This window comes from Coffea arabica, chromosome 1c, assembly GCF_036785885.1.
Source record: "Coffea arabica cultivar ET-39 chromosome 1c, Coffea Arabica ET-39 HiFi, whole genome shotgun sequence".
Taxonomy (NCBI): domain Eukaryota; kingdom Viridiplantae; phylum Streptophyta; class Magnoliopsida; order Gentianales; family Rubiaceae; genus Coffea; species Coffea arabica.
This window is the reverse complement of record NC_092310.1, coordinates 50,956,437-50,979,786: the sequence shown is the minus strand read 5'-3', so window position 1 is coordinate 50,979,786 and position 23,350 is coordinate 50,956,437. Positions and strand designations below refer to the sequence as shown.

Here is a 23,350-nt window from a genome sequence, read left to right as displayed (position 1 = left end):
TTAATCAAATCTGTAATTATTGGTGTAGGACTATAAACTTGCTTGTGAAAAACACATGCTAATTTGACAGAGAATTAAACTTTAAGGTAAAGCGCAAATAAACAAACATATTTTATGCTTTATATACAAATTGATGAAACTTCGAGAAAAGCAAGCATGTTTAGGCTAATATATTAACTCGTTTTTCATATGTTTTTACTAGCACTTTGACTCTATGCTATGCACGGATTTAATAAAATATTTGTAGAAAAACTATTTTTTTGTATCAATTTATATCAAACCGTGTTATTATAAACAAAAGAAAAGGAAAAATATAATTAGAAAATGTTATTTAAATCTAGGCTACATTTTTTTCCAATAAAAAAGAAGAAAAAGCTGTAGCCTAATTGATATATTCTAGGAATCTCCACCTTAATGTGCCTATATACCAAAAAACTGAAAAAGGAAATAAATGTGAATTCAAAGACAAGACGACAATGGGGATAGCTCAGAGCCTACTGAATCAAGCAATTTAGCAGGTAATAAGTGCCTGCCGTGAATTCCACGGAAGAACAAATTAGACCCACAACTGCAATCACAAGCTCGACTCCATTAGTTGCTGTAGAATCTTCGCCTCGGCTTCTCTTTGGCCCCAGCGTACCGCCTACTGGCCCCTGGAGTTTTGTCTGAAAGAAACCCCATCAAACCATCATCCCCGCTGCTTAATCCACACCCTCACTTAAACCCTGAAATTATCTCCAGCAGAAGAGCATTCAGAACAGTGTCTGCTTAGTCAAAAACTCGAACTTTTTGTATTCAAGTAAGTAAAGCCTTTCACTCCATTTACCAGTCCAGATTTTTGTTAAATAACTCTCTGTACTCATTTCTTGTTCTTCCCTTTTGACAATTTTGATATGTATAATGGGATTTACTCGGTTTTGCCACTGCGCTTGTGTACTGCTTTTTGTGTTTTTACTAAGTTGGCTGATTAGAGTAGGCTGATAATTTCTATTGCCTATTCCCATACTTGTGCTTATGTCCAGAGGAACAATATTCTGAAATTGGTAGCGCAAATGGGAAGTTCGATACAATTGGTCTTTGGGGCCGTGCCCTGCCACTATACTACTGCAAAGTCATATTTTACAAGATCAAGTTCATATTTTTCAGTCAAGAACTATGTGAAAGGCAAATGGGATAAGGATATTCTGTGTGAACAGCTAAAGGGTCCTGTAGATTTTCAAGGATGCTTGAGGGTCCAAGGACGTGGTGCCATCAGCAGATTATACAGTGTGGGGAAACCTAATAGGCGTTTGGAGACTTTAAGTTGTAAATGCCAGAGGACTGAGAGTGTTAGTCAGGCAATCGTTGAGGTTGGAAGCGGGAAATCAGTGAATGGCATGTCGGAGCCTTCGAGTTTGCAAAGTTTGGAAGGGCCTAAACTGCTGAATAATGAGAAGACAGTGATTAGTTCTGATGATGAAATTGCTGCAGCTTCGGAAATGAGTGACACTTTGCAGGGTTTTGGAATTAATTCTATTGAGGATGAAGCATGGAACTTGTTGCGAGCATCCATTGTGTATTATTGTGGTAATCCTATAGGAACAATTGCTGCAAATGATCCGAGTGCTGCTAACATTCTCAACTATGATCAGATATTTATCAGGGACTTCATACCTTCTGGGATGGCTTTTCTGCTTAAAGGAGAGTATGATATTGTTCGGAATTTCATTCTTCACACCCTTCAGTTGCAGGTAAACTACAAACACTTTGAGACTTCTCACACCTTATGTATCTGCACCAGTTAATGTATGAGATATTTTGAGCATGTAATTGTATTGGAGAAGTCAACAACGTGCATAGTCTATGAAGAACAGTTTCTCGACTCTCAGACTAACTGATGAGGAACAAAGAATGAGAAAAGAGGGGAAAGTGTTGATTCTGATTGTTGAAAATTGCTTCTTTCTATCTTGGCGGAATAAATTCTTAGGTACATGGTGATCCTTGAGCAATAGCACGTGTATGCCTTCCGTTTCTCATATCATCACTGCCTCTTCTCATGTTGCGAACTTAAGTATTTGATAGTACTCCTAGTGTTCTTCTTGCGAGCAAATTTTGTATGCATGTTCTTTTCCTTCGTTTGGCGTGATTTATAGAAGCCTATTATGATTGCCACTAGCTTCGTTATGCATAAGACGATTTTGGTAGAAAACTGTACAATTTTACATAAAATGGTATCATGTATTTTTGGTGTAGTAGGAATAATGGCTGAGTTTGTGATAACAGAGGAGAAGTTCAATAGTGATTAATAAAGGTTTAAGAGTGAGAAGTCTTATGCACACCCTAAAAATCATATGAAATTGATATAGTTGGATATGTGAAGTTTGTTTCTTCATCTGCAAACACCTTTGCTAGGATGCTACAAGCTGAATTGGTTATGTTGGTTCTTCACAAAGTTTAGACTGGAATACATGCGTCATGCTTTCAAAGTCTAAGCTGTTAACACATTGACTTATTGGCTGAGACCGTATCATGATAATAGTAGCTATTGTTCCTTGAATCGGTTGGCACTTTTTCTTGGGTTTGCAGTATTGTTGTGGTTCTTGGTTATACATCAAGGACTGCTTTGCCAAGGCTTCCACAGCTTTCATGTCACTGTTAGACAAGTGCTTTTACTTGCAAAACTAGGTCCCCTCATTCTCTAAAAGGTTTCTTGAATCAAAAAGTAACTCCAGGTCTAGCTGTACACAGCTTGCAACATCCTTCCTATTTTGGGGGTTTTTTGGAGGGGAGGGGAGGGGAGGGGAGGGGAGGGGGGATGTGGGAAGCTTCAAATCTGGGATTTGCCACCATTTTTCAGCCAGCCCGATTGCTCATTTTTTTCAATGTCATTTACACAAGTACCTGAAATGAATATGGTGCCAGTCTATATGTTCTTTCTTAAGTCAGATCTTGGTACGTATTATTCGTGAAATAATATAGGTATAAAGCTAGAGGAATGGTTATGAATCCAGTAGGTTAAGGAACTGTTTAAATTTTGTTATTATCTCTGACAGAGAAACTGTGTTTGACAATTTAAGTAACTTATCTCTCCTGTTATAAATAGAGTTGGGAGAAAACTATGGATTGTCATAGTCCAGGTCAAGGATTGATGCCTGCCAGCTTTAAAGTGCGGACTGTTCCACTTGATGGTGATGATTCTGCAACAGAAGATGTCTTGGACCCAGATTTTGGAGAGGCAGCAATTGGTCGGGTAGCACCAGTTGACTCTGGTAACTAGTTTCTCTTGCGTGGCTTGTAGAAAATAAAGATTCTTTTAGATTAAGTAATCTGTATTAACATTGATTTTCTTTTGTTTTCCTCTTTTGTCCCTGAAGGACTGTGGTGGATCATATTGCTACGAGCTTATGGGAAGTTTTCTGGTGATCTTTCAGTTCAGGAGCGAGTTGATGTTCAAACAGGGATTAAGATGATTTTGAAGCTATGTCTTGCAGATGGTTTTGACATGTTTCCTACTTTGTTAGTTACTGATGGTTCTTGCATGATAGATCGCCGCATGGGAATTCATGGCCATCCTCTGGAAATTCAGGTTTTCATTTTTATATCCATTTCTGGATCCACACTTATTGTCTTTATATCATCTGCAACACCTTTATCTACCGTCAGTCAGTTACAGTTGCTTATGAGTGCATTCTTTTGGGGTGTGATTATTGGTGTTAAGGAACGTAGATACTTCTGCGACTATTAAGCAATGTAGATACTTCTGAAACTATCACAAAAATTAGGACTCAACGTTGTTTTTCTTTTTTTATTTAAATCACTTTGTATGTAGTTGAATATCCTTCTTTCAGAGCTTTAGCATAATTCGACATGTGATATTTATTGATTTCTTCAGGCATTGTTCTATTCTGCCTTACTTTGTGCTCGTGAGATGCTTGTTCCTGAGGAAGCATCGGCTGACCTTATTAGAGCACTCAATAATCGTCTCGTAGCATTATCATTTCACATCAGAGAGTATTATTGGATCGATATGAGGAAACTCAATGAAATATATCGCTATACAACTGAAGAATACTCTTATGATGCAGTTAACAAGTTCAACATATACCCTGATCAGATACCTCCATGGTTGGTGGAATGGATGCCCACCACAGGAGGCTATTTCATTGGAAACCTGCAGCCAGCTCACATGGATTTTCGTTTCTTCTCTCTTGGAAATTTGTGGTCTATTATTAGTAGTCTCGCCACCACTGACCAGTCGCATGCCATACTAGATCTTATTGAAGCCAAATGGGAAGATATTGTAGCTAATATGCCATTAAAGATATGTTACCCAGCTCTTGAGGGCGAGGAGTGGCAAATAATTACGGGCTATGATCCAAAGAACACGTAATTATCCATGTCGTTTGTGATACTATTTTCTTCTTTATTAATTGTTGAATTTTTCTCAAAGCAGAAATTTCTGATGCAGGCCTTGGTCTTACCACAATGCAGGCGCATGGCCGACACTGCTCTGGCAGGTTGGTATTATGTTCATTATTGTTTTAATACTCGTGCCACTTTTCTTCATACCACTTGTCCTGCAGCAGTCCACCAGTGCTTTTTTGTGTTCTGGAGCTTAATAAAATTAATTCATGATTTTGCCTCAAAGTTTGTCAGACATTAGATAGCATCTTGCTTGTTTTGAGATGCAGCTATATCAGTTAGTGTTGATTACACATGCATTTCCTACTTTTGAAAACAATCCACTCAGATTTGAGCTTTTCAGATGGATAAACCATTAAGAAGATGTAGCATTATGAAATTTGTGTCTTCTTAGGAGCTCTACATACTTGATTGATATTGAAGAGAGATAAGATTCCTCTTCAATGGTACTGGAACCTTTTGGATGACAAATCATGTGTTTATCTTTTACAAGGAATTGGAGAAAGGAAGGGGGTCTAAACAAGTTTGTTAGCTCAAGCTTGCAATATGCTGAGCAAGCTTAACCACGCACTACCGTGTATTTTCTCTATTAGTCATGCATTAGTTCAGAAACGTTCTTCAATTGATTTCAGTGGGACAAAGAGAGGGTTTTGGATTATGGTTTTCTCATTTAGCAGATGACAACGAATATCAAGAATCTCCTTGTACAAGTTTGTCGTTAGATGGATACCTTGTGCCCCTCACTAAAGGAAGAACTGCTGCTTTTTCTAAATCTCATGCCTCGTAGCATGTAATAGATGTTGGGTTGCCTGTCCAATAACGTTACTGATAGTTGAGTCGGCATTTGGCCATTTAACAATTGAATCTGGCATTTGAAGATTTTCTTAACCATCTCATCTCGAATGCTTTTCGTAATTTATATGTTGATGGCATGAAAATTACTGTTTTTTATTTTTTTTCAGTTGACCGTTGCATGCATAAAGATGAATCGGCCAGAGATTGCTGAAAATGCTATCAAAGTTGCCGAGAGACGGATAGCAAGAGACAAGTGGCCCGAATATTATGACACCAAGGGAGCAAGATTTATTGGTAAACAGGCACGACTGTTTCAAACCTGGTCTATTGCTGGATACCTCGTCGCAAAGCTCCTTATTTCCAATCCGAAGGCAGCGAAGAAGCTGATCAACGTAGAAGATTCGGAATTGGTAAATGCACTCTCATATGCGCTTAGTGCTAATCCAAAGAAGCGTCCAAGGAGAAAATTGAAGCAGAGTTACATCATATGATTTAGCTCCCCAAGGACCATACAACTTCGTAATTTGAGAAGAGTTTTGATATGCCGAAAGCTTAGCCCCCTTTGGTGACAACGAATCTGTGGCACTCGAGCAAAGCTTTTATCCTGTGTTACTACGTATTCATGTACATAACAGTCTTAACAAGTAAAAATCACGGGTCTATTTGTCCCGCTTGTGTATAGATCTCATCTTTGTGACCAAACCAGTTCAGTTGATGAAGTGTTTGCCGTATGACAGAAAAGAAGTGAGCTGATGCCACATTGGAGCCATCCCTACCACGAAGCATCCAATTCCCGCATCCATTAAGATAAGCCACATGAGATCATTTAAAGTGGATTCACAATTGCAGTTATTGTTATAGTTTCCTCATTTCTTTCTTGGCACAAATGCTTTCTGTGGCATTTCCTTGATACAGGTTGATTGGAATTCTACAGAAAATGACCATGCATTGAAGCGTCGCCTTTGTTTCTTTCCTCTTTTACAGTCATTATTGAGGATTTCGAGGCTCAAATGTAGCATCCCTGTTTTGTAAAACCAAGAGGGGTACAAAGAACCCTTTTCATCAACAATCCAGCATCGTCAAACAGGAAGGTTCACCATCAAAAGTTTTACAAGTCCAGAAATGTTTAAGCCATGTAAAAGAAGAAAAAACTTCCCATTCCAGACTGCAGGTTTCGATAATGTTGGTTTGGCTTGACAGCCAACTTCATACACGCAAATTTATGAATTTACTGGTTTGGCTTGACAGCCAACTTCATACACGCAAATTTATGAATTTACTTCATCAAGCTTTGACCGTAATCAGTGTCTCATCTACCCCGTGATGAAAGTAAGCAAATTTGTAATAAATAATTCACATTGATTAGTTGGCGAAGCATCTTTGGACTCGCAATGATGCTCAGATATCTCATCTTCTGACGAATCGGCTTGCAGTATGCATCTAAGAATCAGCTAATTCTGTATTTTCTGATAAAATGCTCTCCAACAGTGACTCGCAGGCATCGTCAAGTAAATCCAAAACCTGCCATCAAAGATGAAAATTATAAAGAATCCGTTTCAAAATAAATACACTCCGAAGTCTTATGCTTAATATTCAAGCATTTTCAGAAAGTAGCAAGAGGGCTGTATGTATGAGACACTGTGTTGAATAGTATGATTTGTGGAACTGCTAACAGATTGCAGCGGTTAGTTATTCACTTTGCTATTTTTAGGCAATAGATAAGTCAAGTACGTGATATGATTCTGATTCTAGGATCTTATCTCTAGCAGATTTTTTTCCAGATTTTCTCTAATTCTGTTTTCTTTATGCTATATAAAAGCATGGCTTATGCCTCAATAAAATCAGACTTCTGCAATACGTAAGCAACAAAATAATTGTGAGCAGGGATGTTAAATTCCTTGAGTCAGACAGCTGGAGTTGGGAAAATGAAGATAAATTTGAAATGCAGGTAGAGAATGATGATGTAGATGAAGAACCTGTTAGAGGAACCAGATTACTCTCTGATATTTATCAGAGATGTAATGTTGCTGTTATGGAGCCTGCAGGATTTAAAGAAGCTACAACTGATCAGAAATGGATAGTTGCAATGAAGGAGGAGCTCAAAATGATAGATAAAAATCAAACTTGGGAGTTGGTGGACAGACCTACACACAAAAAGGTGATAGGTGTCAAATGGGTTTATAGAACCAAATTAAATTCTGATGGTTCTATAAACAAGCACAAGGCAAGACTCGTCGTTAAGGGATATGCTCAGATGTTTGGAGTAGATTTCTCCGAAACATTTGCTCCAGTTGCCAGATTGGATACCATACGAATGTTGTTGGCTCTTGCTGCACAAAAGGGCTGGCTTATACATCAATTAGATGTTAAGTCAGCTTTTCTAAATGGATACCTGGAGGAAGAAATCTTTGTGGAGCAACCTGAAGGATTTGCTGTTCAAGGAAAAGAAAATAAGGTGTATCGTCTAAAAAAGGCATTGTATGGTTTAAAACAGGCACCGAGGTCTTGGTACAGCAGAATTGATGCACATTTGATGAACTTAGGCTCTGAAAAAAGTTTGAGTGAATTTACCTTATATATCAAAAAGGTTGATGGTGAAATACTTGTGATATCTTTATATGTTGATGACCTTCTTGTTACAGGAAGCAGCAAGGAGTTGATTGATAAGTTCAAAAAGGAGATGGAAGATGTCTTTGAAATGACTGATATTGGTATGATGTCATTCTTTCTTGGTATGGAGATACAACAGAAGCAAAATGAAGTGTTTATATGCCAGCAAAAGTATGCAAAGGAGGTCCTGAAAAAATTTAACATGGAAGGGTGCAAATCAACTGCGACTCCAATGAATCAAAAGGAGAAGTTTTGCAAAGAAAATGGAGCTGAAAAAGTTGATGAAGGGCTGTATAGAAGCTTAATAGGCTGTCTAATGTATTTGACTGCAACCAGGCCAGATATCATGCAGGCAGTGAGTCTGTTATCAAGATACATGCACTGTGCTAGCGAAATTCATTTTCAAGCAGCAAAAAGGATTTTGAGATACGTTAAAGGTACTGTTGATTATGGAATAAGGTTCAGTCAAGTTAAAAATTTCAATTTTCATGGTTTTTCTGATAGTGATTGGGCTGGATGTGCTGATGATATGAGAAGCACCTCAGGTTACTGTTTTACTTTTGGGTCTGGAATTTTTTCATGGTGTTCAAAGAAGCAGGATGTCATAGCTCAATCCACTGCAGAAGCAGAATATGTAGCTGCCGCTGCTGCTGTGAATCAAGCACTATGGATAAGAAAACTCATGACTGATCTACACATGAAACAGGAAGATTGCACTCAGATATTTGTTGACAATGAGGCTGCAATTTCTATTTCCAATAATCCAGTGTTCCATGGCAAAACGAAACATTTCAAGATAAAGCTTTATTTTTTGAGGGAAGTGCAAAAGGAGGGAGAAGTGCAGCTGATTTTCTGTAAAACAGAAGATCAAAGTGCTGATATCTTCACGAAGGCTCTTCCCAAGGAAAGATTTGAGTTCTTGAGGCAAAAACTTGGAGTATGCAGTTCCAAAACCAAGGAGGAGTGTTGAATAGTATGATTTGTGGAACTGCTAACAGATTGCAGCAGTTAGTTATTCACTTTGCTATTTTTAGGCAATAGATAAGTCAAGTACGTGATATGATTCTGATTCTAGGATCTTATCTCTAGCAGATTTTTTTCCAGATTTTCTCTAATTCTGTTTTCTTTATGCTATATAAAAGCATGGCTTATGCCTCAATAAAATCAGACTTCTGCAATACGTATTCACTCTTGCTCTACCTTTTTCTGCCATATTCACTCTTGCTCTACCTTTTTCTGCTCTAATACCCAACACACTGTTATCTCATAACTGGAGTGCCACAGCCAAGATAGAGAAATGAAATCCAGAATGGTCTAACAACTCCTTAGTTAACTCAAAATCTCTTGTACTAATGATGGACTGCAATGACCAAAATATTCATGGACAATGATTAGGATGTGAGCAACTAGGACTACCACTAAACAATGTAAAGGAAGTAAACATCTTTTTATAAAAAGAAAAAAAAATAAAAGGTATCCATATAGCAAAAAGAAAGACACTCAGAAGCATTAAGAGCGGGCACTACAAAAACAATGAGGAAAGCAGAATTCCCAAAGAGAACGCTTGGATGAGGCATTCATAAAAGTTTAAACATACTGATAAATGCATTCTACAGCAGCCGTAAAAGAGGTGGATCCAGATTCAGTTGTCCTAGCTCATGAAACATCAATTACTCTTGCAGTCAATCAAAGCAGTACCTCATACTTTATAAGGCCAGTTTAAATACAAGGGGTTATCAGCTAGTAATTCTCCAACATCAGGCTTCATGAATGATTTATCAATAACAGGATTCAACCTAATGCATGTATAAAACACACAACATTTGTAATTTTCACTGCTTCTGGCTTTCCTCTCACTTTCATGATTCTCCAAAATCCAACCGAGACAGATACAAGGAAGCTAATAAGGAAAGTAGGAACCATAGATATCAATATGATAGTAACCTCGTTGTCAGCTTCCTACAATTCATCCATTAGGGAATGTAAAGATCCATGTGCCTTCAAGGACATCCTAGTGTTTACATGGCTGAATTGTGTATTCATAGTGATTCGATTTGGTCCATCATACCAATGTGGATAAAGTGAAATTTGTATGAGGGTGTGACACTCGTCAACAGAAGTTGTAACAGTGTTAAAGTAGGTATTGAATATGTACCAATCTAGTACATAAAACCTCTTATATGGCAACATCAAAATAGTATTGCAGCACCTGATCTCATTTCACCTTTCAACAAAAAAATATATTAAAAAAAATGACAACAATAACAAAGTCATCATTGCACCTTCAGCAAAAGATTTTATATCTATTACCTTCTCAAAACCCTGTGGTCCACCATAGTAGGGGTCTGGGACTTCATCTTCTTCATGCTTCTTACAATAAGAGCACATTAGTCGGACCTGCATAGTCAACCTTAATTATCAAATAATTACAAAACCCTCGTCTATTTTTTGAACACACGTCCTCAACCAACCTTCTTAGCAGCATCAGCAGGCAAAGGTTCTCTATGCCTCCACCTCTCAAATGCTGAAAGTATAGCCTCTACATATAATACAGCATACATATCAGATAAACAAATTTCATTTCATATTAGCATAAGTGCAACCAGTTGTAAAGAATTTTCACAGGTTGACTGTACTCTACTAAATTCATTTCTTTTTTCTGCAGGATGTAGACTATATCATCAGCCTAAACCATGGGCATATTACCGAAGCACTGATGATCCAATAACTAAAATAAAAGAATGACAACAGATAAGTCAAAGTGGTGTATATTAACCTCTATTTTCTCTGTCCATTGCCAAAATAAGATCAAATTCTCTAAAATCAGAGGGCCTAATTGGCCTTGATATTGAAGTTATCTCAATTCCACGGCTTTTAGAGGCAACCCTCATTCTTGGATCAGCTTGATCACCCTTAAAATACACAACAACAACAACAACAATTTCAACAATAGCACAAAAAAGAAATGCATTTGTATAAGTTAAAAACAGAAAGGAGGAAAACTCCAACCAACATCACTATATTAGACAAATATGAAAAGGGTAATTTTTTTCCCTACCTCATGGTAATTGATGGTGCCAGCAGAATCAATATTGAACTTAGAATCAAGACTTCTTTTTTTCACCAAGTCTCTGAAAACACCTTCAGCAGCTGGGCTTCTGCATATGTTGCCAAGGCAAACAAAAAGAACTGAAAAAGGCTTCGTGCTTGAGTCAGTTGCTGCAGCTGACGGTGTGGAGGCCATTGTTGCTTTGATTATTAGATTCAATGGTTTCTTCTTGTTTTGTAAACTGTTTATGGGGCTTTCAAGAAATGGGAATTTTTTCGGAACGGGTGGTAATAGCTGGGATTTTGGTGGGGGCAGAAGAAGAGTGGGAGAGGAGTGGCAATATGGTAACTTTGGAGTTGTTGAAGCTGCAGCCAATGATGTGTAGTAGTACAAGGCCCTCATTAGCTTTTTCCTGTGATTTTGGAATGGTGAATTGGTGATGAGATTCTTGCTGTCCTTCTGTCAGGAGGGACAGGCATTCAGTTTCTCTTTTTCTTGCTAGTAATTGTGGGCCATTTCAAGATTTGAAAATTTTTTGAGGTCACGTCAAAAATTGCCAAAATTTTGAAAGAAAATTTGCCAATTGTCATATAAAAAGTACACAAAGAAAGGAAGAGAGAGGACTAGAGAGAAAACCCAAAAAAGAAAGGGTATAGCCATGTTAGATTTTTGGCAATGGGAGTTGATCTGGTTGGCTGAGAGCCTCCCATTAAAAGCTCTGGCACGTTTGAGATCAAGCTCTTGTTTCGATTGCCTTTTTCTTTTCTTTTTTTCAGAAAATTTTTATGAATACATTTTTCCATCGTCATTTTATCTCACATATATCAAATTAAGATAGTAATTTTTTTTTTTTACAATAGCAATCCAAATGGGCTCTTGGTATTTTTCTAATTCTATGTTTCTAAATGAATATATAATTTCAACAAGGTCTCCTGGAGCGTATGTGGTGATTGCTTCCATAAGAATGTTTCAAGACAAGAAGACGTTTTGTCCTCTATCAAGAGCATTTGTAACACAATCACAATTTCTGTAGCAACAGAAACACGGCAAAATGAAGGTATTGATCTTTTTGTTTGGATTGTGTGAATACAAGGTAGACTTCTCTTTTGCCCTATGCATGTTTATACGAAGACAGAATTTATATGATGCTTAAACGATCATTTTTATATGTTCCTGATCTTTAGCTTTAGTCAGGCAATTCTCCAATTTAAAATCCAATAGAGATGGTACAAGAACCACAGGGACAACAGTTTTGGAAGATGTATCATACTTCAATATACCTGAAAACAATCCTTTTGCATATGAATGTACAGTATATGCTATATGTCAGTTAAAACAAAGATGAGAAAGCCCCGTTAAAAAGGAAAACCATCGCTATTGCTTCCCAAACCTATAAATATGTATGTGCTAAAACATATCAAACACTATATCCTCTCCTATCGTCCTACATCCTTTTTCTTTCACAAACTTGCTAATCTCCTTATCATGTGATGCCATGTCAGGAGTCAAACTTCCGAACTCACAAAATTTAGGCACCTCAGGAGGTGTAGTACAGCGTATTAAAGCCCAGTTCAGGCCTTCAAAAAACGGATGCTGCTTTATCTCAGCTGCCCCTTTCTCAGAACCCAACCTGTTCTCCGGCTCCTTCTGTAATAGCCGTCTGATTAAATCTCTAGCATGATAACTGACCATGGGACCTGCTGGAAACTTGAGACACTCAGATACCACATTGGACAATGTTTCATCATTGCTTGCCCCTTTGAAAGGCGTCTTACCATATAAAAGCTCATAAACAAAAATTCCTAAGGTCCACCAATCTACTGCACTCCCATGACCTTCACCCTTTATGATCTCTGGAGCCAAGTATTCATGTGTTCCAACAAAGGAGTTCGATCGTGCACTAGTAGGCTCCACTATGAGCTGTGGTAGAGGACTCACCTGGGCAGCTAGCTCAGATTTTAGCTTACGAGTTTTCGATGCAGCAGATAGAAATCTGGGATTGAAACAGGACATCTGCCAGGATGGATGAAGGCAGAAAGGATCTATGCAGCTGGATTCTGAGGGAGGACTTGGCATCCTCTTTGGAGGCTCCACAACAGGTGACGATGCTTTAAGCAATGTGAGATTTACTGCACATCTTAGCGATAAGTCAAAATCTGTGAGCATAATGTGACCATCTTCTCGGACCAAAACATTCTCAGGTTTCAAGTCACGGTACACAACTCCAAGCATGTGAAGATACTCCAATGCAAGAAGAACTTCAGCAATGTAAAACCTGCATCATGCACCACGAGAAAACTTACTGTTAAATAATATATGAAGCTTTTTGCATGTGCTTCTTTCTAAACAAGGACACCACATAAGGAGTAAAAGGGCCAGTAAGACTTGATAAGATTTTTGTCATGTCCTTCAGAAGCTAAAATTTCCTGTAGGTTCATACTGAGAAGTGCATGTTAACTGCATCAGTTAGCCATTTTAAATCCTTCCCTTCTTTTTGATTTTGAATTTAATGAAAATTGGAGCAGATCTCCAAAAATTAAGAAGCATATTGGCCTTATATTAAAATAATCATGCTCTATGTCAAAAAAGTCATGGTTTTTTTCAATAAAAGCTTACTACTAGCTAGTATCCCTAAATACTTCATGTAAACACAAGAAACAGCAAAATCATTCACAAGTATGACAATTTAATGTATTTGTCGGGTTATCGAAGTTGGTAAACATCCTTTTCAAAGGTCCTGAGACGGCAAATATTGAGTATTTGTTGATTTTGGTACCTCATAATCCATTGTGTCTATTGCTTCCTGAACATTTTGCTAATTCCTAATGAGGTACTCATACTTCTTTTGGTCATTGAATCTCGAAAGGAAATCAATGGCTTAGTTAGTCCTCCACATTCCAGAAACTAATGCTCCCAAATTGATTTGGATGCAAAGTTAACATACTTGTAGGAGCATTACTCAGATTCATACAGTTTCATATCTTCCAGAGCTGAAAAAGACATAAGAATCAATGACTCCAGATCAAATCCTAAAGCTGTTAATCCCTGCAGTGAGATTGGTTGAATCACTGAGTTGAGAATTTTGAATGTTATAAAAAACAACTCGTCCCCCATATAATAGGCAAAAGTCTTCTTGGTAGTATTATTTTTCATCAACTAGATCCGACACAAAGTATACCAAACTTGATTCTGAAGCAAAATCTTGCTGGAGACAAAGTTTCAAAACTGGCCTGTTAACACAGATTGCTCCATGACAAGTTAAATGACTTCATTTATCCCCATTCATGAGAATTATAAAGTGAGGGATATGGCTTGAAGTACGAATGGGGACGTAAACCAACATTTCAGAGCATCAAGTTAGTAAGTATTCAGCCAGGAAAACACTCTCAAAACCATGGTTCCCATTAACATATACATACTTACAGTCAAAAGTTATGTAGATTGACACAGTACCTGGCTGCTTGTTCAGCAAAACTCTTGCTGGATTGCTTTTGCCTGAGCACATGCAGATCTCCACCTGGACAGTACTCCATAACTAGGCAAGAGAATTTATCTGTTCTAAAATTGGCATAGAGGGAAGGGAGAAATGGGTGATCAAGCATTTGCAATATCTCTTTTTCAGTTTGAGCTCTATTCGTCTTCTTACGGCTGGCTAGAAAATCATTATCCATAACCTTTACAGCAAATAGGCAGTTTGTGCCAATTAGTTCAGAAAGGTAGACATTCCCAATGTCCCCCCCACCAAGCTTCTTCAGCAGCTTGAAATGTTTGAGGCCTAGGTATCCATGCTGCTTCTGAATACAATGAATAGCTTTCCATCTCAAGTCCTTTGACATGTGAGGCCGATAGCCACTTCGGCTTGATCTACTGAGATAGCTTTCTTCACTAGAGCTCGTGGTACTGCTGTAGTCTCCAATGCTACTTTTCGAGCTTTGTGATATCTCTCCCTTCTCCCTTGACCCTGATCTTTCATCAGCCTGCCTAAATTGACTTTTAGTTCTTTTAGTATTGTTTAGAGCGAGACCTGAATTTGTAGGATTGGAGTCCACGTACTTTGAGCTCACCTCTGCACTCGTACTACATATTTCTAGGGAAACCATATTTTCTTCAGGCCCATTTCTAAAAGCAGAGTCAGGGGTCCGGCAAACTTCTTCACTATTACATTGAGAGGAACCACTGGACAGAGTGGATGAGTTGGACATAAGTTTCTTCATAACAAAATTTTTGCCCCTAAAAAGTGGTTTAATTAAGCGTGGACTATTGGCTGCTGATTTGATTGCCTTGTTTGCACTTGAAACTGATGAACAAGAAGCAGAGTGGAACTTTTCTTCCTGCTCCTTGTCTGGACAAAACGGTGCATCTGGAACTCCAATTGATACAGGAACAAGCTCATCAAGCATCTGAAGTTTTTTGTTACCAGAAGGGCCAATTGGTGAAGGCTCCACTTTCAATTTCTTATTCTCTTCTAATTCTGCATTAGAAAGGTCACTGCAAATTGACAAAGGAACCATCTCACCTTTAGCTGGTGTTTCAGTCGACTCTTCTTTTTGTCTTAATTCATCTGCTGAAAGAGTAGAGGAGCTAGCATGATAATTTGAAAGTTCAATATTGTTCATATGCTCAGATGTGTGTGCGTTGCCAACAAGATTCAATGATGTGCTGCTTTCTGGAACAAGAGATATCTCCACCAAATTTCCACGACCCTGGTTAAGTGGATAACCAGATTCACCGGCCTCAACAACTACAGCCCTGTAAAGTCTCTTTATATTTCCTGCTTCTGAGTGCCTAGACATACCAGTTTTTGCCAGCCGTTTTTTCAAAGCAGCCATCTCTGATGCCTGAGAGATGCATAATCCTCGTAGTGCCTGTTTCAAACTTGTGGACTCCGAAATTCCAATACCAGATGCCTGAGCAGAACCAACTCGCATTGGTCTTTTCATGGCACTCTTATCTAATCCATCTCTAAAATGGCCTTCCGATTGACCTGAAGCCCTACGAGAATTCTTAATATCTATTGCCTCAAAAAGCTTGTTGATATCATCCTCTATAGAATACTTGTGCCCAGTTCTCAATACCTTGTCCTTAAAACCATTCTCATCTAATCCGTTTTCACAATCAACTTCTTCCACGGACTGAACAATTTCACTCGTGCCAGCCATCATACTTCTCACTCCTATCTCCTCCTAAACAAACTCAAGAAAGATATGGTGTCAAAAGTTAACATTAACCCATCTCAGACAAAGCATTCGAGAAAGGACCACCGCATTCAACCAGGTACGCTTCAAAGCCTCTGATGGAATGCTCAGCCATACTGAAGTCCGAATTCACTTATTGATCAAGATCTTCTACCTATGGCACAATCAGCAGAATCCAACTTCTGTACACAATCAATACAAGGAAAATGTAAATGAAAAGCACTCAGTAAAGTAATTGCTCAGAAATATCATCAATCAAAATATTCTCCCCATTCCCAGATGTTTTCTTTAAGCATCATTTTATTTCCTGAATTGCTGCTAAAAGGTAAATATCAATGAGGGCTATATGATGTGATCCTACACAACCACCGCATTAACTTAATTTTAAAGCCAGGTAACATCCAATTGGCTTTCGACAATGGAACAACGACCACTTTAACTTCGACAATCAATGACTAATTAACTTTTGTTTATGAACATAAACTCTATCTTATTTTACCATATTACAATTTCCAAACTACAATAACCCAATTTCATTTAAACTTCTACTATACACTGTATATCTACTTTACGTCTTCTTTTAAGGCAAAGTAAATGATAATAACTGCACCTTATCAACGAGAACGAATATTCAAAAACTAATACTAAGAAAAGGATTGCAAAATTTTCAGGTAAGGAGAAACTACAACTATGTTTATTATCAGTGGATCTATAAACTAATTTCGAAAGAAGATATCATTCAACAACAGAAGCAAAACAGATATTACTAATCAACAAAAAGGGGCCTATTGGCTACGAAAACTAAAACAACAGGAAAGCTAGAAAAATGAGATCATAACAAAAAAGTAGTATCAAAGGAAATAGGCAAAAATCCAACGATAATTTTTTTTTTTACTCAAAACTAAACAATTTAACAAAACACAAGAAAAATTCTGTGGTGAGGGTGATTACTAAACTTAATAACAGAAAACAAAAAAAAAAAAAAAAAGAACTCAATTGAAGAAAGAAAAGCAAACCTGATGAAAGTAGGCAGAGAAGTTATGTGGGATGAGAGCACTATTGAGCTAAATATATTCAAAACTCGTTTGAAAGTACTCAAAACAACATAGGCAGGGGAAGGAGAAAATCAGAAAATGATGAAGAGGATGATTTTTTGACTAGTGAAAGTTGAAAAGGCGAAAATACTCTACAAAAGTACAAAGTACTCAGTGCTACTGTATTTGAAATAAAAAGCAAGAGAAAAAGTTTTGTACTGGAAAACAGCTAAGTTATGGAGAAATGAGATTTTCAGAGAACAAAAAGGACACAGGAGAAAGAAGAAATGGTTGTTGGGCTTGGTCTTCGCCAACTTATCCCATGTCTGGGTGGATATTGAATAGCCATTTTAGCTTGAGAATTGAATGCTGTGAATTAAGATTTTTTCCTTTTTTTTTGCAGTTTTTCTCTCTTCTTCTACTATGGTTTCTAGTTTCTACCACCAACTGGCGGAAACAGAGAAAAGAAGCAACTGGGCAGAGAGAGAGAGAGGGAAGGGGAGGGCAGAGGTAGAGTTTGTTTGCGTAGGCTGTATTGTACGTTGGTTGTAGTGTAGGGGGTGTAGCGTAGGGGAAGGAGAAAGAGAGAAAGGGGGGGGGGGGGGTGGCAGCTACAGTGTACACGCGAAACTTGAGAGGTCTTGGTGATTTGGTGGCTGGCCTGCCTGCATTGACTCCACCCTCTCTTCTTTTGTGAACATTGAATTGAATGAACAACATTTGACAACAAAAAAAAAAAAAAAGAATTGAATGAACAACCACTTTCTTCTATTTGATACGAGGATATAAGATGAATTAAGCTATTTAATACTCGAATCCAACTTAATCGGTAAGAGTTCATTCGAACGTAGTTCTTCAATTAATAGCAATTTATATTTGATAAATTCGATGTTAAATTTTTATAAAAAAAAAAATTCAATCTATTCGAGTTCGATCCGATAAAGGTTCGTTCAAACTCAGATCTAGAATTGAAAAAATCAAACACAGACCGAATTTCAAATTCGTCAAAATGCTAGGATATTCGTTTTATTGAGGTTCGTTTACACCTATAATTTGATATATTTTTTATATTATTTGATATGTAAAAAAGCATTAAATCAAAAAATATAATATTTATTGTTACATGGTTGAAAAAATTAGTGCACGTAAATATAATAATATAATATGATTGTACGTCACATGTAGCAACAGATACAGCAGTAGGACAGAACGTAATTAACTAGACAAAATATACCCAAACTATAATATATTTTATTCGGCTCCAAAGTAATTCTCATTTGAATTGCTATTTTTTGAAATTTTTATCAAAAAATATATTATAGTAATTTGACGTATGTAAAGTACTAAAAAATGACTTAAAAAAATATGTTCACCGAAAATGTAAATTTTTTGTAAAATTGCAATCCAAACAAGGGTCTTACTTTACTTTACAAGAGTTAATCCTCTTTCTGTCTCTCTCTCTCTCTCTCTCTCTCTCTTTTTTTTAATGTCTTCTTTAACCAATATTAGATTTTGCATTTTGAAACGTTTTAGCTAAAATAAGCATACAGAAAAAGGAAATTGAATCTATAATAGTACGCCAATTCCTTTCACTGCGAGTTTCTTGGTTTTTTTTTTTTCATGCTAACATTCGGACAGTCCAAGAGACGTGTGGTTGCGTAATATGAACACTTGAAAAATACAAAATTGCCAAAAACTAATGTACACATATATCTGAGGATTAAAGCAACTACAAATTTAAGAGGGTCATGTGAACCCCGAGAGCAGTTGGAGTTGGTATTTCGAGTTTCTTATTGCATATTTTTCAAGGTTATATTTGTCAATTCATAATTCATTTGTTCAACATTCAATCTTTTCTTTCTTCTTACTATTCCTTTAGTACTTTGATTAATTTTTTTTCTTTCTTCTTACTCTTCCTTATATTTTGTGTACATGTAATTTTTCCTCTTAAGATCATGGAATTGAAAAACCCAAATCAAGGTGATTTTCTTGCAAAATGAATATAAAAAATTTCTCGTCATTGAATTTGTGAAAATTTTAAATTACCAATACTGAATACTCGCGAAATAAATCACCTGTTGATTTTCATGCTCATAAAACAAAGCACAGTAAATGTTGTCCAAGCATTAGAAGTTTTTTATTTCAAAATTTCCCTTAAACATTTTGAAATTCATTGTTTATTTATTATTTTATTTATTTATTGGAAGGATGGTTTGAGATTAGTTTGTTGCATGCATACAAAGGCATGAACATTTCATTAAAAACTAGTTTATTGTTTAGTAAATTTTATATACACTCACAGTGTATACAGTATCATCGTTTAATTCATAACATGCGTGTAAAAATTGAATTTTAAATCCAAATTTTATATAATTGTCATTCATCCAATGCTAATGCTAATCGTGTATACATTATCAGTGTAAAAAAAATTAATATTTTTTTTTAAGGTATATACTTCTCGACCACGAATGCAGGAAAGTCAAAAGGAGTCAAAAGTTTTTTGGCTACGCTAAAAAGATAGACAGATTGGGTGCCCCCGTTCTTATCGGCATTCAACTAATTAAACCAAACAAAAACGGGCCAAATTAATGGTAGATGTTGAATTGTCTACTTAGAATTCAGTAAACAATGAACCTTTTTTTTTTCCCGATGAAAACAAGATGAATTGCTCATTTGAATTTGTATGAATATATATTATACGTTACTTTGAGATATTTTTCTTGATTTATTTGCTTTTTGTCGTTCTCAAATATATGTGCGTTTCATTTTAGCTATTGACTTTTTTATTAAACTAAAAGAGAAAAAACTAAAATAAGAAGTTACAAGATACTTGCTTTTTTTTTTTTTTGAATAAGTAGAGAACATGCCACAAAGCTTTGAGAAAGTTTGTGTGTATTCGGATACAAATATTTTCTCAAATATTATTTTTCTTATATCATAAACATATTTTTAAAGCACTTTTTTTTATATTTCAAGTTCTTTTTTTTTATTTCACATACATCACATCATAAAAGGTGTAATAATAATTATTTTAAATAATATTACATTCAAACGCGTTGGAAATATGTAGACAATTGCAAAGTGAAACAATTAATGCAGTTTTTTACGTAGATTTTAACCGCTCTCTGTACTATCTCCTAAAAAAAATTGGGAAGTAACTCTAGCAATTTATTTTGGTACTTTTGTTGTATAAATAATAACTATTACTAAGATTTATGAAAACACAACCCTTAATAAAATTGACCTAGCGAAGGTCATCGTTGCATGAAAAACAAAAAAATTCAAAGTTTAACATTCCAAGCCCAATAAAATTATATCTTAGGGAAAGGGTTTTTTTTTTTCAGCCTAGCCAAGGATCAAGTTCTCAATGCTACCATTCTCTTCTCCTTTGTCTTCCACTTCTCAAAAATGAATTAAGAAAAATATTGTGAATTATTTCATTATGAAAAGAACAAATAGCCAATCATAGATGTTTGATTTTTTTTTTTAATAGATGACCAAAGGAGAGGGAAAAAAAAAAAGATCAGACCTACATAGCTTGAGCGTAAAGGTTTTCTTCTCACCGACAATAACTGGATTGCATGAAAAACATTACAGTAAAGCTTCGTACATGTACTTAAGACGGTTCATGTCCTGAATGTTTCTCTACATAGGGTTTCCTCCTCTCCTAAAGATGACAATACAGTCTAAAAATGCCATCTTCCAATTTCTGTAACCATAAAACGTTCACACAAAAAACTATGGTTTGGTCGGACCTCGAATTCTAGACATTTGGTGCATGGCTGCGACGGTGTCAGCCTCAAGATAATAAACCCAAGTTAGACACAGAACGACAGCATGAACATGATCAAACGACAGCTCTTCATGCTGTCTCCCTCCCTCCCCGTTATTCGAGAAATGCAATATTGCAGCTCTTATGTCAAAACGTGTTGGTCGAAATGTTTCAAGTCTTTATTCTTTGTATGTATATTTCGGCTGTTCTCATTATTAATGGTTTTGTTTCATTACCTAATTAAGCTGTTAACTGAACCTCTTGGTACAAAAGAATGAAAACAAAAAAGTTGATGGTACGATGATAGAATTCAGTTTGCTAGTATAGTCACTATAAATTAATTCAGTTGGTAAGAACGAACCATCATCAAATTGGTGGGCAATTTGTATTCTCGGATGCATGTTTTAACCTATAATAGTCATTAGACCGGAGCTCATCCAAACTTTTTTCTTAAAAAAAAAATGAACTAGCTAGTATTGGTCCATTGGAGACTGATGTTATTATTATTATTTTGTCTACACAAAGATATCTGGATTCATGAATTGGTTACCGTACGACCCAACTAATCCTCTGCGGGTCAGGAGAGGCTGCCCAACATCACCGATCGTAGCACCCAGATTTCAAACCTTTGCGATGGTAGTGGTACTCACCTAACTAGACTACTACCACCAGCTCTAGCCCTGGGGGGCCATTGGAGACTGATCTTATTGCTTTCGATATTAAGGTTACTAACTGTGCCAGAAGCCATTCAAATTTTACATTTTCCAACTCTTCTATGGAAAAAAAATGAAAATCATTTGCACAAAGATATCAGTCCATCAATGTAGGACCACTTATTTTTTCTCTCATGTGTCATAATGCAGAAAAGATTACCCTAGTTGGTCTTCTAGTCCCTAAACAGAACAAAATGTAATGATAGTTAAGCATTACAAGATGGTATTTACAGTCAAAAGAGACCAGTAAAAGAGTTCTTTTACTCTGGTTGTTGGAGCCCCTGTTGACTTTCTCATTGCATATACACTCTCCATTGTCACCTTTTGCCTTTTGGGAGGGGTCATACTATTTATGATGGACTTTAAACGCCCCCAAACAATTCAGTTGCAAAGTTGCAATTCACAAGTGGTTGTCTTTCAATCAGCAATATTCTAGTGTTAAAGATCACAAAGAAAGATTATGGCTCTAAGCACTATGGATCGATGACAAAATTTAAAAATATATATATATATGGTTTTATACTTCTCCTTAGTAAAAAGGATCTAGTAATTCTTTATTCTCTTTGTTTAGAATGTAAGAACAGGAGTAAAAGGTTGGGCTAGAAAAGGGGTAATTGGAAAGCTTGTCTACCTAAAAATATCAGCACTATTACTTTGCTCTATAGTTTGGTTTCTGTAGCTTATTATTATGATTGATCAAAGGAGAAAAGGCTAATGATTACAACTCCAGCAGAGCTTTCATGCATGAATACAAATAGTTTTCTTTTTAGATTCAAATTCAATTGGTTGCCCAGTAACAAATGCTCCTTTGGTGGTTTGAGTTTTGACCATAAAATGTTCTAATTCTTTGGCCTTAATTTGAGACGATTTGATGCTAATTTGGTTGTCACGTTCAAGATGCCACTGCCCTCTTCGAGGATTGCCATGATATGAATCTATGTATAACTGGCTGCCTGCAGCCAATAAGTACCACGTAGTTGAATGGTGGTGCATTCAGGCAGGCAGAAAATTGTTGAAGTGGGAATACAAATTAGGAGAAAGAAATAAAAGATCTGACGATTGATGAAGAATTTACTGTGCCATTTTAGCAGATTATGATGTAAGGATTTGTTTCCCTATTCCTAATCATTCAATAGTCATGTGTAATATCCAAATTAAATTAAGCATTCAATAATCGGTTGGATGATAAGGTGGGAGATATTACAAGTAAAATGTCCTAAATTCAAGACCTCCCACCTATACGATACGGAAAAGAAAAAAAAAAAAAAAAAGACTATAGACTTTACGGAAAGAGAATAAACAAAACCTATAGGTTAGTGCAGACTGGAGCACTAATTAATGTCGTTGCCGATCTCTTTCTGAAGGTTATGCTTTTAAATTCTTAAGAGAAACGAGAGCCTCCTTTGAAGGTACTATCTGTGGATCCCTAGTTACCAAAATTGTATATGGAATTTGCAAGGCAAGTCATAAAATTATTATTAAGTCACATGATAATGGGATAATAGGACTTCTTCAACTTTTACTAGCAGGCGTCCCAAAAAGTGAAGTTAAAAGGAACTTATACAATCAATTGCTCTTGAGTACTTTATTTAAGGAAATAATGGATGTTTACTGTTGCATGAGGAGGATTAATTTTTAGTGCTTGTCAAACAAAAGACGCTAGGATTTGGAAGCAATCAAATCAGAGAAAAGAACTTTCATAGGGATCCCTCTTCTCTTAGCAATAGTAAACTTTGAGAGTCTAAAGTTTAAGCTGGCAAGACTTTCTTGTCTATGCTTTA

The 23,350-nt window shown here is 36.5% G+C and overlaps 3 protein-coding genes across 9 annotated transcripts; 1 reads left to right on the top strand and 2 right to left on the bottom strand.

The window, feature by feature from the left end:
- The first annotated feature begins 421 nt into the window (after nt 1-421).
- LOC113742072 (neutral/alkaline invertase 3, chloroplastic-like) lies at nt 422-5,877 on the top strand. The gene is made up of 7 exons (XM_072076119.1): nt 422-799; nt 1,023-1,730; nt 3,083-3,248; nt 3,354-3,565; nt 3,872-4,365; nt 4,448-4,496; nt 5,364-5,877. The coding sequence occupies exons 2-7, from the start codon at nt 1,053-1,055 to the stop codon at nt 5,685-5,687; spliced, it is 1,923 nt and encodes a 640-aa protein (XP_071932220.1). The 5' UTR covers nt 422-799; nt 1,023-1,052; the 3' UTR covers nt 5,688-5,877.
- Nucleotides 5,878-6,321: 444 nt separating this feature from the next.
- On the bottom strand, nt 6,322-11,502 carry LOC113726753 (uncharacterized). Of its 7 annotated transcripts, XR_011839532.1 has the most exons (8): nt 10,865-11,502; nt 10,583-10,718; nt 10,278-10,345; nt 10,117-10,203; nt 7,768-9,166; nt 7,341-7,628; nt 7,173-7,235; nt 6,322-6,717 (listed from the first exon to the last, which is right to left on the bottom strand). XR_011839532.1 is itself a non-coding variant. In XM_072076145.1 (5 exons), the coding sequence occupies exons 1-5, from the start codon at nt 11,255-11,257 to the stop codon at nt 6,637-6,639; spliced, it is 765 nt and encodes a 254-aa protein (XP_071932246.1). In that variant the 5' UTR covers nt 11,258-11,484; the 3' UTR covers nt 6,322-6,636. The 7 variants fall into 7 exon arrangements, 3 of the variants coding, with proteins under 3 accessions (XP_071932246.1, XP_071932239.1, XP_071932249.1); XR_011839528.1 differs by having other exon boundaries at nt 7,341-9,166; XR_011839533.1 differs by lacking the exons at nt 7,173-7,235; nt 7,341-7,628.
- Nucleotides 11,503-12,105: 603 nt separating this feature from the next.
- LOC113726743 (serine/threonine-protein kinase D6PK-like) lies at nt 12,106-17,619 on the bottom strand. Its single transcript, XM_072076103.1, has 3 exons — nt 17,067-17,619; nt 14,309-16,232; nt 12,106-13,130 (listed from the first exon to the last, which is right to left on the bottom strand). Exons 2-3 carry the CDS (start codon nt 16,015-16,017, stop codon nt 12,263-12,265), a joined length of 2,577 nt encoding a protein of 858 aa, XP_071932204.1. The 5' UTR covers nt 16,018-16,232; nt 17,067-17,619; the 3' UTR covers nt 12,106-12,262.
- Nucleotides 17,620-23,350: the final 5,731 nt, after the last annotated feature.

Excerpts from the sequence above, each read along its gene's own strand:
- LOC113742072 (XM_072076119.1), top strand. The coding sequence starts at position 1,053 with ATGGGAAGTTCGATACAATTGGTCTTTGGGGCCGTGCCCTGCCACTAT. Across the intron at positions 1,731-3,082 it reads TTCACACCCTTCAGTTGCAG|AGTTGGGAGAAAACTATGGA; the intron begins GTAAACTACAAA and ends TGTTATAAATAG. Across the intron at positions 4,366-4,447 it reads GGCTATGATCCAAAGAACAC|GCCTTGGTCTTACCACAATG; the intron begins GTAATTATCCAT and ends TTTCTGATGCAG.
- LOC113726753 (XM_072076138.1), bottom strand. The coding sequence starts at position 11,257 with ATGAGGGCCTTGTACTACTACACATCATTGGCTGCAGCTTCAACAACT. Across the intron at positions 10,719-10,864 it reads GCACCATCAATTACCATGAG|GGTGATCAAGCTGATCCAAG; the intron begins GTAGGGAAAAAA and ends GTGTATTTTAAG. Across the intron at positions 10,204-10,277 it reads CTGCTGATGCTGCTAAGAAG|GTCCGACTAATGTGCTCTTA; the intron begins GTTGGTTGAGGA and ends TTGACTATGCAG.
- LOC113726743 (XM_072076103.1), bottom strand. The coding sequence starts at position 16,017 with ATGATGGCTGGCACGAGTGAAATTGTTCAGTCCGTGGAAGAAGTTGAT. Across the intron at positions 13,131-14,308 it reads TTTGCTGAACAAGCAGCCAG|GTTTTACATTGCTGAAGTTC; the intron begins GTACTGTGTCAA and ends TGCATGATGCAG.